The sequence below is a fragment of the Balaenoptera acutorostrata genome, chromosome 5, assembly GCF_949987535.1.
Source record: "Balaenoptera acutorostrata chromosome 5, mBalAcu1.1, whole genome shotgun sequence".
NCBI classification, from domain to species: domain Eukaryota; kingdom Metazoa; phylum Chordata; class Mammalia; order Artiodactyla; family Balaenopteridae; genus Balaenoptera; species Balaenoptera acutorostrata.
This window is the reverse complement of record NC_080068.1, coordinates 80,298,357-80,310,601: the sequence shown is the minus strand read 5'-3', so window position 1 is coordinate 80,310,601 and position 12,245 is coordinate 80,298,357. Positions and strand designations below refer to the sequence as shown.

At 44.0% G+C, this 12,245-nt stretch overlaps 1 protein-coding gene across 7 annotated transcripts in view; it reads left to right on the top strand.

The window, feature by feature from the left end:
* TBC1D1 (TBC1 domain family member 1) overlaps positions 1-12,245 on the top strand; it is a 201,814-nt gene that overhangs the window by 71,182 nt on the left and 118,387 nt on the right. The window contains exon 1 of one of the 7 annotated variants that reach the window (XM_057546685.1): positions 9,892-10,216. The exons of the other annotated variants lie outside the window; for them this stretch is intronic. Coding sequence (XP_057402668.1) covers positions 10,115-10,216 — 102 coding nt within the window. The 5' untranslated portion in view covers positions 9,892-10,114. Of the gene's footprint in view, positions 1-9,891; positions 10,217-12,245 lie in introns of those variants that run through there. 7 annotated transcript variants of the gene reach the window in all.

Sequence of the window (12,245 nt, the reverse complement as noted above, 5' to 3'; positions counted from 1 at the left end):
GATGTTCCAGGGGGAGGGAGCAGCAGGGAACAGGCCTGGAGGTGGGCCTGGTAGAGCAGCAGGAAGAAGGCAGGTGAAGCGTGGAGAGCTGGGCCCTGAGTTGGGGAGGGCTGATCTGGGCCAGGCTGTGGAGGGCTCTGCAGGCACTGTGCAGGGTTTGCTTGTAAGTGCTGTGGGCGTGAAAGCGAGGAGTGATGTCTGCTTTGGGTGGAAGCCAAGGGCACCGCTGAGGAGGCTGGTGTGGTCAGGCAGAAGGCGGTAGTGATACCTCAGATACATATGAAATGATTGTGACCCAGCGTCTGAGGTTGGTGCAAGTGACTGAGTAACAAACTGCTTCTCCTGTGTTGAATGCAAGCACAGTTTGTGCTTTGCTTAGCTGCCTCTAACCACAGCTCGCAGGCATACTTGTGTCCTGGCGTTGGGCTTCCTTACTTACCTTTGAGGTTTCCTGCAGACTGGATCAGCCCACCTTGGGTGCCTCTGACCAGTTGGACTTATTCTTCTGTCTGTTATCGCACAGCAGCCTTCCTGGAAGGTGTGAATCTGCCTGTAGCTAGTATGTAGGCGGCAGTTCTGTTGTCTTGCTTCAAGTCATTCTGATGTCGGTTTGTTGCTGAGGTTGTGTCCTAGGTTGTGATGGAAAATTTTAAAATATGTATTAACATTTTTTTTGTCTGTAGACTTATATTACTTTTAATTAGTGCATGTTTGAGTTGAATGAAGAGGGAAGAACTTGTAGTCAAGCCACTCCTTGAATTTGAAAAATTTGCTGTGTCTGCTAAGCAGAGCTGGTGTAGCCCCGACCAGGATTTCAGCGGCGCTCCTGTGGGGTGCTTGCTGGGTAGTGGCAGCAGCCTGTCTCTGCGCTTCGGGAGCTCTAGTTGCTTAGAGTGGCAATAATTCGGGCACACGTTGGTTTTAGGAGTAGAGAATGGAGAAAAGCAGGGGTAGAAACCCCACCTAATCCACAACGGAACACTGCCTGGAGCAGATCTCATAATGAGAAAAAAGCAAATTATAGTTTGTTCTCCCGAGACAGATATGCTAATCCGATCTTAGCCTAAATGTGCCTCTGCAGTGATCTTCCATTTCTGACTGACTAAGCCCTTCTCTCGTCCTCATCCCTTCCCTGAAGCATCTCTCATTCATTCATTCACTGATTGGATGAGCATACTAAACTGGGTAGAAAATAACCCCTAGGCATTTCCTCTGCCCTGGAGGAGCTCCTCTAGCAGGGGAGGGTAGACCTCAGCTAGCTGGGAGAGCCGGGAGGGGCTCCTGCCCCTTCCCGAAGGTGGCCAAGGAGGAGGTGGCCGGGGAGGGGCAGGGTGTGCCGGGGTAGCACTTGCAGAGGCCTGCAGGCGCGTTGGAGGAAGCCCAGTGACAGGCTGTTGGTCAGGCTGGCAGGAAATCTGCGGTAGGGGGTAGCAGAGGGTGAGCTGAACAGATGTGCTGGGACGAGGATGTGCATGGCACACAGACCCCTTCACAGGAGCTGGCATTTTATCTTGGGGCAGTGGAGACCCTCAGGGACCAAAGCTGATCTCTCCCCAAACCCTTGTAGCTGCGTAGTCTATCCTGTGTATCCTTCGTTGCAGTTATCTGAATATTTTATCTCCTTAGCCTGTAAGCTCTACGAAAACAGAGGTGGCGTTGCCATGTATACCAGTGCGTACAGATCGCTTGGGCATCTTGTTAAAATGTAGTTCTACTTTAGTAGGTCTGGGATGGAACTCAAAATTCTGCACTTCCAACAAGCTCACAGGTGATGATGCTAATGCTGCCAGTCTGGGGACCACACTTTGAGGAGCAAGGTTCTCAGTTTAAATATTTTCTGTTATACCTACGATTAGACATGGGAGCTGCTCATAGTTTTTGGAACAAATGCCATGATTTCAGAATAGCCACTTGTATCTGGGAGGACAATAGTGGAAATAGTGTCCCATGAAATAAAACTTAAAAAAAAAAATCAACCACTTTGAAAATTGGGTGTTTGGAGAATAGGAGTGAAAGGAAAAATTTGCATTGCATACTCTTGCACTGTTTAAAAAATTTGAACATTTTAGGTATTAACTATTCAGCTTATCAAATTAAAAAAAATACTTCGATGGCCTTTCCTCTTTTTGAGGATATTTAACTTTGCCCCAAATACCATTAGGATATTATAATAGACTAGGCATCAGATTATTTTTGAAAAATAGACTCAAATTACCCCCTTTCTTTTTTTAAATGGACTTTATTTTTTGAGCAATTTTAGGTTCATGGCAAAATTGAGCAAAAGGTACAGAGATTTCCCATACAGCCTCGGTTCCCACACATGGAAGAGCCTCCCCTATCATCAATATCCCCAATCAGTGTGTGGTACATTAGTCACAATTGATGAACTTGCATTGACACATCATTATCACCCAAAGTCCATGTTTTACACTGTGGTTCATTATTGGCGTTGTACATTCCATGCATTTGGACAAATGTATAATGGCATGTATCTGTAATATCACACCAAATAGTTTCCCTGCCCTAAAAATTCTCTGTGCTCTGCCTATTCATCCCTTCCTTCTTCCAACCCCTGGCAGCCGCTGATCTTTATAGTTTTGCCTTTTCCAGAATGTCATATAGTTGGAATCATAAAGTATGTATCCTTTTCAGATTGGCTTCCTTCACTTAATAATGTACATTTAAGTTTCTCCAGTGCCTTTCATGGCTGGATCACTCATTTCTTTTTAGCACTGAATAATATCCCATTGTCTGGATGGACCACAGTTTATCTGTTCATCTATAGAAGGACATTTCAGTTGCTTCCAAGTTTTGGCTGTTATGAATAAAGCTGCTATAAACATCTTTGTGTGGGTTTTTGTGTGGACACACGTTTTCAACTCCTTTGGGTAAACATCAGGGAGAACGATTGTGGGATCATATGGTGAGAGTAAGTTTAGTTTTGTAAGAAGCTGCCAAACTGCTTTCCAGAGTGGTTGTACCCTTTTGCATTTCTACCAGCAGTGAATGAGAGTTCCTTTTACTCCACATCCTCATCAGCATTTGGTATTGTCGGTGTTCCAGATTGTGGCCATTTGAATAGGTGTGTAACGGTATCTCATTGTTGCTTTAATTTGCATTTTCCTAATGACATGTGATGTGGAGCCCTTCCTTTCTTTTGATAACTTTTAAAGAGTAGAAATAATAAATTAGTCTTTTTGAATTGTATTTCATAATATATGTATTGGTATTCAGGAACGTTTATAAAAGTTATAGAAAAGGAAAAAATTATTTGCTTATATTTGTGAATCTAGACTTAAGTACCTTTCATTTTTCCATTATTTCTGTTACCTCTATATTTGCTATTGGAAGAGTGATGAACCAGCAGTCTATACTGTTTGTTAGATTTAAAAGAAAGATGTGATGAAAAAGGATTTTCTTAGTTTTCATGACCTTTGGTACTTATGCAGATTATTTTTATATCTGTCACGTGTTACGATGGGATTAGACTCACAGGGCTTGTTCACTTTGGTTGAGCTGGGGGCTAAGTTAACTTTGCTGAGCCTTTCTCACCTATAAAATTAATAACGTGTTCTGTATTTATCTCTTTTTTTATAGGTCCTATTTTAAAATAAAATAATGTCAAAATTTGCTTAAGAAATTATGAAGAGTGTCTGCAAACGTAAACTATTTAAAACGTGGTTGAGTTTGCAGTTTAAGTCCGTGGTTTTTTTTTGAATGCGTGGTGGTAAGTGCTGTGGATCCAGAGAAGAGTAGGACACAGGCTCAGCCTTTGAGCAGCTTGCAATTTAGCAGGGGGAGGGCCCCTGTGAAGATAATTTAATTTAGTGGGATAATACAGTTGTATGCACAGGGGGTCACTCAGCCGGGGAGTCTGGGGAGACTTTAGAGGAGAGGATATCTGAACTCAGTCTTTATTTATTTATTTATTTGTTTTGGCCACGCCGGGTCTTAGTTGCGGCATGCAGGCTCTTAGTTGCGGCATGCGTGTGGGATCTAGTTCCCCTACCAGGGATCAAACCTGGGCCCCCTGCATGGGGAGTGCGGAGTCTTAACCATTGGACCACCAGGGAGGACCCTGAGCTAAGTCTTTAAAGAAAGATGATTGAGTTGTAGGTCATCTATGTGATGGATTATGAAAAAGAATAGTTAGGATATACTCTTGGTAGTTTTCTAGCATGTTTTGGAATTATTCAGGGTTGCTCTCTAACTCTGTTCGCCTTTCTTTTGAGACCAATGATTTTTTAACCGTAAGGACAGCACATCACATTAAGTAAATTACCCAGATACAGGGAGATTCAGAATTAAGAGCAACCCTTTGTTTCATCCCAGCACACCCTAGGGCATGGACACACCTGTTGGTAATTGTGGCACAGTGGTCATTCTGATGTAACCAGAATGTATTTCTATTTTCTCTTCTACATGAGGAAACTGAGACCCAGGGCAATTAGGTGACTTAATATAGATCGTATAGCTAGTTGGGGCAGAACTAAACCCAAGGCCCCAGACCCCTTGGTTTTGCACACCTTGTTAATGTTGCCCTGTTGATTTGTTTGTACTTTTCTCTAAATTATTTTTCTAAAATCAAAAGTATGCATGTCTATCAATAGGTTGTAGTTAAGAATATTTTATTTAGTCACCTGACTTTATGCATATGCATTTCAGAGTAGGTCAAGGGGCCTGCAAGGAAAAAGGCAAAGAAAAGAAGCATGAAGTGAGTAGTCTGTTGGGGTGTATGGAGATTCTCTGACGTGACACATGAAGGGTGTCATTGTCATAAATGCTCAAGAGCCTGGGAGGCCTGACCAGCTGTGTGAACTGTGTGTAGGAAGAAACCAGGACCTGAGTATTTCAAGAGAGTGGAAGTTGCCAAAGTCCAGTGTGGTGACATAGCTCCCCCAGTACTGGGCTCCTGTTCCCAGGAGGGCGTCCTGTGGGACATGAAGCAGGTGCGTATACCGTATCTCTTCTCCTCCAGTAAGGGAGAGTGAGTTTTCTCAGAGAAATGTCACTTGCAGAGCGGATTTATAGTGTTAATGCAACCGAGGAAAGGAAGAGATGATTACATTTTTGAGCAGTTAATATGTGCCAGCCATTGTTTTGGGAGTAGTCGGCTTCTAAGTAATCCTGGAAGTAGTGGTATTATTCCTTTCCCCCTTTTTTGGGAAAGATGTATGAAGAAACTGAAGTTCACAGAAGTTAGGCAACTTGTCGTAGCTACTAAGATTAAAGCTTGAACTGTCTGGTTCTGAATTCATGTTTTATCTGTTGTACCTATGCTACTCTGTAATAAATGGATTACAACACATGTTCAGGATACGAAACAAGGGTGGTCAGAACTTAGAAAAATATCCTTTCCCACTGAAAGACTGAACTTTTTTTTCTCCCATTGGTGAGAGGTAAAAAACATTCAAATTGGCTGCCTTTAAAAATAGGTGTATAAGATTGAAGCTATTCAAGAAGGAGCTCATATTTTTTGAATGCCCGAATTTCATGGTGTTCTTGGTTAGGGAGGGAAGAAAACAGGAAATAAGAGGAAAATCACCAATAGAAAATTGAAGATGGGTCAAAATTGGGGAATGTTAGGACAATTAAATGAAAGACTGAAAGAGGTCAGTTTTGAGGTGACCGTAAGGCTGAGTTTTCAATTTTCTTGTTGACTTGAGTTTTGAGCTTTAGAGAAATATCACTTATTATCTGATGTTCTTTTCCAAGCACCATGGAACCATGCTTTGTAGTTATTCAGCTTCTCTGGAAAGTGCTCTTTATGTTAGGAATGATTCCAGAGCGTCCTGCCACAGTGGCATCTCCTCCAGCCTGCGACAGGACACCAGACGGGAAGTTAAAGGCATGGGTCGGAGGCCCAGGTTTGCCTGTGTTGCTGTTTAGCCTTGGCTCGATGCCATGGGAGTGGTGATCTTTGCCCTGCTGCCCACCACGTAGTCCTGTTTGGGTGTCACATGAGATGAGGTGAGTGAATGTAAACTGTCAAGCACTCTTTAGGGTGAGCTCGTCTAGGCAATGGGGTGGATGTAGCCATATATTTCCATTAAATTTCTTGACATACTTCAGGTTACACTTCCCTGGGCCTTTGGTCTTATAGAACATCGTGTTGAAGGATCACGATGATTGTTCTCAGTCTGGAATGTCTCTGTTACTGCAAGTCAGGGCGGTCATCTTAGACTGTCCACCTTTGATACAGAAGAGAGGGCTCCTGGAGCCAGTGGCCTGGGACAGATCTCCATCTGTTCCCAGTGGAGGTGCCACCTTGGACACGTCCCTTCTGTTTGTGCATGAATGTGTTCATCCTTAAAATTGGGGATAAGAGCCATCTTCCAGGCTGTTGAGGATTTATCCACATAACATACTTAGAACAATGTCTGGCTTAGATTAAACACTTAATAAGAGTGAGCCATCACCGTCATCTTCTTCATTGCATTTAGGGGGTGGAGATGACCTTTACAGTTGCTTATTAGTTCTGTTCCCTCTTTTGAAAGATGATAACATTGGGTCCTCCAGAGGTGAGGTGGTTTCCCCAAAGTCACAGCTGAGATTAAAACAAGGTGTTCTGACTCTTAGTCCAGAGCGCTTTGCAGCTCTTTGCATCACTTGGTACTCAGCATGATACTGAGGCTTTTTCCTGTTGTTTTATCACATTCTTCATGAATTAAACATAAGCCCTGGTTCACGAGTACAGAACAAGAGCAGAATGCTTTCGTCAGACCACAAGTCATTTAGATCCGATAAGGGGATAGAGAGGCAGAGAGAATTACACAGGCCTCTGCCACCAGCCGCCTGTGTGACCGCACCCAGGGTCACAACTCTGCCTTGATTTCCCCTTCCCTAAAATAGAGGTAGGGAGCAGCTGCTGCACTGTTTCTGAAGTACTTTTCATCTCTCAAAATACTGTGAAGAATTTCTTCACTGCCAGGGCTGTTAAAGTCCAGGAAATAGTGTGCCAACCAAAGATGTAGATTCTCCAATTTTGGAAAACTTTAAAAATAGGAAGGAAGTTTATTTGTTTAGCAGAGTTCATAATTGTAGGCCTGCCTAAGGCAGAGACTCAGCCAAATGAGTATTTTGCGGAAGTTCTTTTCACAGGGTGGACCCAGAGGAAATCAGTCATTAGGTGAAAATAAATCCTAAGATCTTTGAGACAGTATTTGCTTAGAGACATTTACACATGCTATTGTGATGGTCTCTATTGTGTCAGGCTTTTTGTTTTCTTACACATGTAAGTTTCCAAACTTAAAATATTAGAGCTTTAATTGTAAAATGTGACTTCAGAAACACAAACCATAAACCTGCTTATGAGTAATGAGTTTGTGGCCCCTTGTGTTTTGATTATTACCAAATTAATTGTATAATGAGCATGAAGTTTGCTAGTGCTTTTGGTATGGTCAGAACCCTCTTTTAGTTCCCAAAATAGCCATATGACTGTTTCTAGGTGAATGGAAGGGATTCTCTTCCCACATTTGAAAATGCATGAATTTAGAGTACAGTGGAGTTTCAGTCAAGGCAGTATCACCCAATTTTAGGGTAGCTGAAAGAACATAGTACCAGGGTTTGATTTTTATAAATTCTGTAGTGTTTAAACTAGTTGAGATTGTAATCTCTGGATCTTTTCCCCCAGAGGAAGAGCTCAATGAGCTAGACCACCAGAGCACACAATACTGTTTTAATTATTTTGCGGTTACCACACTACTTAGGGGAAGCCTGTGGTATTTCCAGATATTTTCGGCCAAGATATACAGCTTCTCTTTCAAGTTCAGTGTCAGTCACCACCCATCGATCGTGCATCTTCTCTGCGCCAGACACTTGGGACACAGATGAGAAAGACACAATTCCTGCCTCTCGGAGCGGCAGGTGGGTGTGTGCAGAAGTCCTTACACAGAAGCCGCACAGCCCAGTGGGCTGGGGGGGGCGCTCAGCCTCTGAGTAGTCTTCTGGTCCACGGAGGTAATCATTTTCCAAATGCAGTTAAGTCCCACTTGACCGTCTCCCTGTTGACTTTAATCAGCAGGCATAGTCAGAACCGACTGTACACTGTTAGCTTAAATGTTGTCCTTCTCAAAAGGAGCCGGAGATGTGGTTTGGACGTAGGTGTTACGAGAAGCCTGTAGTGTCCTGGAGCGCCTCTCTCTGCAGCTTTTCGGGGCTCTGTAGATCTAACAGTTTTTTGCTTTAATCTTGATTGAATAAACAGGCAGTAGAGCGCAGCCGGCTCCCCTCTCTGGGGGAGAGGGCGAGTCTGCTCTCAAGCCCTTGGGGCCGACCCCAGGCTGGGCAACAGAGTCCTTCACACCCGCACAGTATTAGCGGTTAAACTGGGAAGTGTAACCAGTGGGGCTTGTGAGTCTAAGTCACTAGAAATGTGGGACTGTGCTCTTTTTTTTTTTTAATTTGGTGGGCTTAGAGGTTTTAGTCTAATAAGGGCATTTCAAGCCGAAGTCTCTCTTTCATCCCTGTTGAAAGCAAATCACGGGGACCTGGTGTGGTCTAGAAAAAGAGCCCTGAAGGGGGGGAGGTCTGGCTCTGTCTAGCCCGGCCTATGACTGGAGGCCTGTCGTTCCAGGCCTCTGAGGCTTTGTTTCCCCGAGAAGACGAACAGATTAAATGAGAGGTTTGACAGTCCCATCCAGGGGGTGAGCAGGAACGTTTGAACGGAGGAAGCAGTATGAGCAAAGGCATGGAGGCGGACATCCAAATGAGAAGCCCAGGATGTGTGTGAGTGGAGCCGAGTGGACCTCCCTCCCTGCCAAAGATGGTGAATTAGGGAGCTCACAGGGAAGAGGTGGTTGGAGCACCCGCATGGAGGGCTCTGCAGGTCAGGCTGGGAGGTTGGTATTTTGGTAGTGATTGGAGCCCTAGAAAGTTTGTTGAGTGGTAGGCCGATGTGATCCAAGCTGGGCTTCTGGAAGACGAGGCTGCCAGTGGAGAGGGGGTGGGTGGGTTTATGTATCGGGAGAAGCCAGAGGCAGGACTGGGGGTCTTGCTGTGGTCTGAGTTAAGTGCGGGCCTAGACCAGTGCTTGAGGTTTTGGGCTCCTAGTGAGAGACTGTACCTTGATGGCTTATTGAAAAATGGAGAAAGAGAGAAGATTAGAAGGCACTTTCCAGGCTTTCAAACTACTTGCCTGGAAGGCATTTGGGAAACAAGGAAATGAGAGAGACCTGTTTTAGGGCAAAGAGGATGAGCTTGATTTGGCTGTTTTAAGGTCAAAGTGTCCAAAGTCTGGGTGATTCTTAGAGAGGTGATTAGAAATTTGAGTCAAGTTTAGGAATGAATTCAGACCTAAGACGTACACTAAATTATCTTTGTCGGCCTTGGGGAGTGGGTGAGGTCCCTGGAGATAGAGTAGAGAGAAAAGCAGAACCCTATGAAGAGTCTTCCCTGAGATGCCTGTGAAATGGAGGTGCATTTTACTAATACAGTCTAAAGGAGAGAACTACACTAACAAGATTTCCTTATCCCTTCCCTCCTCTTAGGGCTTATCTTTATTTTATTTTTTTCCTCTTACCCTTGTAAACCAAGATGAAGTCCCACTTTTGAAAATGTCTTTTGGATTCAGAGACTGCAGTTCCTGCTTGGTAGGTGGAATGTAGAGATCAGAGTTGAGTTTTAGCGAGGCACAGAGGCTTCTCGGTGCCCGTGAGCCGTCCCCTTGGCATGGGAGAAACGACAAAGCCTTGGACACGTTCCCAAGCAGCTCTTGGCCTGCGCAAGCGAGCTTTTATCTCTTGTCAGCCTTGGTTTCGGTGTTGGTTCTCTAGGAATGTTCCTGATTGTAAAATATCTGGTCTCATGAAGATGAAGTCAGTCGAGGAGCCTGGGGGAGTGGGGGGATGGGGAGGAGGAGCCGCGCTGTCAGACTGCCGGTTGGGAGGTGCCGCTCCGGGGCGCTTGGAGGGGGCAGGTCCCGATGCCTGTCTGTTGGAGGGCCCTAGACTCGGGGGCTTGGAGGTCTGAGCCGCCTGGCCGTGCTCCCCCACCCCCCAGGAGGCTCAGCGTCCCCAGGACGTCCCTGCCCTTCTACACAGCTCAAACGGAAAGACAGATTGTTGTATTCTGAGCAGAACTCTCTCTCACTTGTGTCTCACCTTCTTTCCTTCCCATGAGAGACCGAGAGGGAGAGAGAGAGAGAGAGAGAGAGAGAGAGAGAGCGCGAGCGCGTGAGGCTGTGCCTTTTCCCTGCGACAGACTTGCAAAGGCAGTGGTGAGTTTCCGTCTTCCCTGCCCGAGCTGCAAGCCCATAGCTCCGTCCTCCAGCCTCCGTTCATGGATTTGCAGCCACCTTGCGACTCTTATTGCCTCTGCTTTTAAAAAGTCTTCTGAAACCGAAAATGAAACTTGCTGTGTGGCATGATGGGCAGGGAGGACAGTGGGGCTGTGACCCCTTTTACGTGAGGATGACATTTCTCCTACTGCCATAGGCTTTTCTTTCCTTTTTCATTCTTTTGATGTTCAGGCTGTTCTGTTGGCTTATCCTGGGCTTACAGTCAACTAAAATCTGTAAATCTTTTTCACATGAACTTTGGCATGCTGGGTCTACCTTCCCAGCTGAGAGTTTATAATATTTTATACATATCACCATGTTCCTGATGTTGGGATTTTTTTTGTGTTTTTTTGGTATTTTCATTCTATTAGCCAATTTATTTGTATAGCATAGTAGGATTTTGGAACTGGAAGTGATTTAAAGAGTACTGGAGTTCATTCCCTTCAGTGTGACACGTGAGTCCCTGGTCTTGGAGAAACTGCCAGTGGAGGGATGGTTGGGTGCTTGGACAAGATCGGATTTTCATTCTCACACACCAGGAGTGTAGGTGGGTCAGGGAGGAGGAGAACCGTTAGCTGAGGGCTGGGCACCCTTAGGAGTTGATACTTGGACAGCTTCATTCTCTGTGCAACTTTACACTGTTTCATTTTTGTCTTGTGTACTTTCTTTTTGATTGATTTCCTTCATCTCTAAATTCAGGAAGAAAGTATTTGCCACTTAATTCTGCTTTTGAGGTATCTTGTGCTAGGATACAGTCTGAGCTTTTTTTTTATTGAAGTTATCTAACGTAACTTCTGAGAAAGTCAAGGACCAGCAAATAGTATTGTTATTGTCATACTTGGTAAACATAAAGTATAAAATATGTTAGGTGGAAAACAGATTAGGCCAGTTCTAACTCGTATCCTTTACTGGCCAGAGTTCTGATGTGCCTGTTGATCAAGAGGAAAGAAAGGGGATGGCCACTCGGTGAGTACAGTTTATTTCCAAAAATGGACTGAGATGATACGAGAGGAAAGACCTGTTTCTACCACTCATCTGAATGAAATTTGGGGTTCTTGAACATACATGATAGGTTTTATTCAAGAATGCAGTTAATGCTGTAAAAGCTAGTGTGGTGCAGTATTTTGAAACTGTAAATAATATGGTTTATAAGTAATATTTATAAGCCATACCAGAACGCCTTCTGGCAGTTAAGTCTGGCAGTCATGCATTAGTAAGTTTAAATTTCTAACATGCTCCTGGAAACTACTATGGATCTCACAGATGTGGGTGACAGGGCTGTGAATGGGCTGCCAGGTAAGTTTGTGCAGGTTGCATACTGCACAAAAGCATCCAGCCGACAGGGCAAGCAGGGGCTGAGATCCAGCCCACACTTGGCATACCAGAGTCTTTTTGTTTGTGAGGTTGGGGAGGCCAGGGGTTTTTGGCTTTCAGTAATTTGAACAAAGGCACCGTATATGCAGAGGGTAGCCCTATGCTATCAATTATTTTGTGTTTATAAAAATTAATATTGATGTTGTCAAGGCGGTTCCATACTCTGTCCACAAATGTTATAATTTGAATTAGATTGATTTTACTGCAAGTCCTAGGAAGTAGCAAGAGTATTTATCTGACTAAGAGGGCTAATGGTTTATCTAAACTCAAGTTTGAACTGTCAGCTTCATAAAACAGGCCAGTTCTTACTATTATCACAATTTTTATTTAAGCTACAAATTTTTGTCTTAAGTAATTACCTATGCATATAAAAGGGCAGTCTTTTGAATATCGCTTTTAGACTGTCGTCTAAAGTTTTTAGTTTCTGTGGATATGGAAGTTTATTTTTCAGATGGTGTCCCATGACTTAAATTTTGTGTGTTATGTAGTGAAGCATTTGGGGGCACTTAGAAATGTATGCTGGAATTCTACGTTGAAAATCATTTATCATATGTTTAGAATGAAGATTTTTTTCCTCCAAATAATTTTGTCCCTG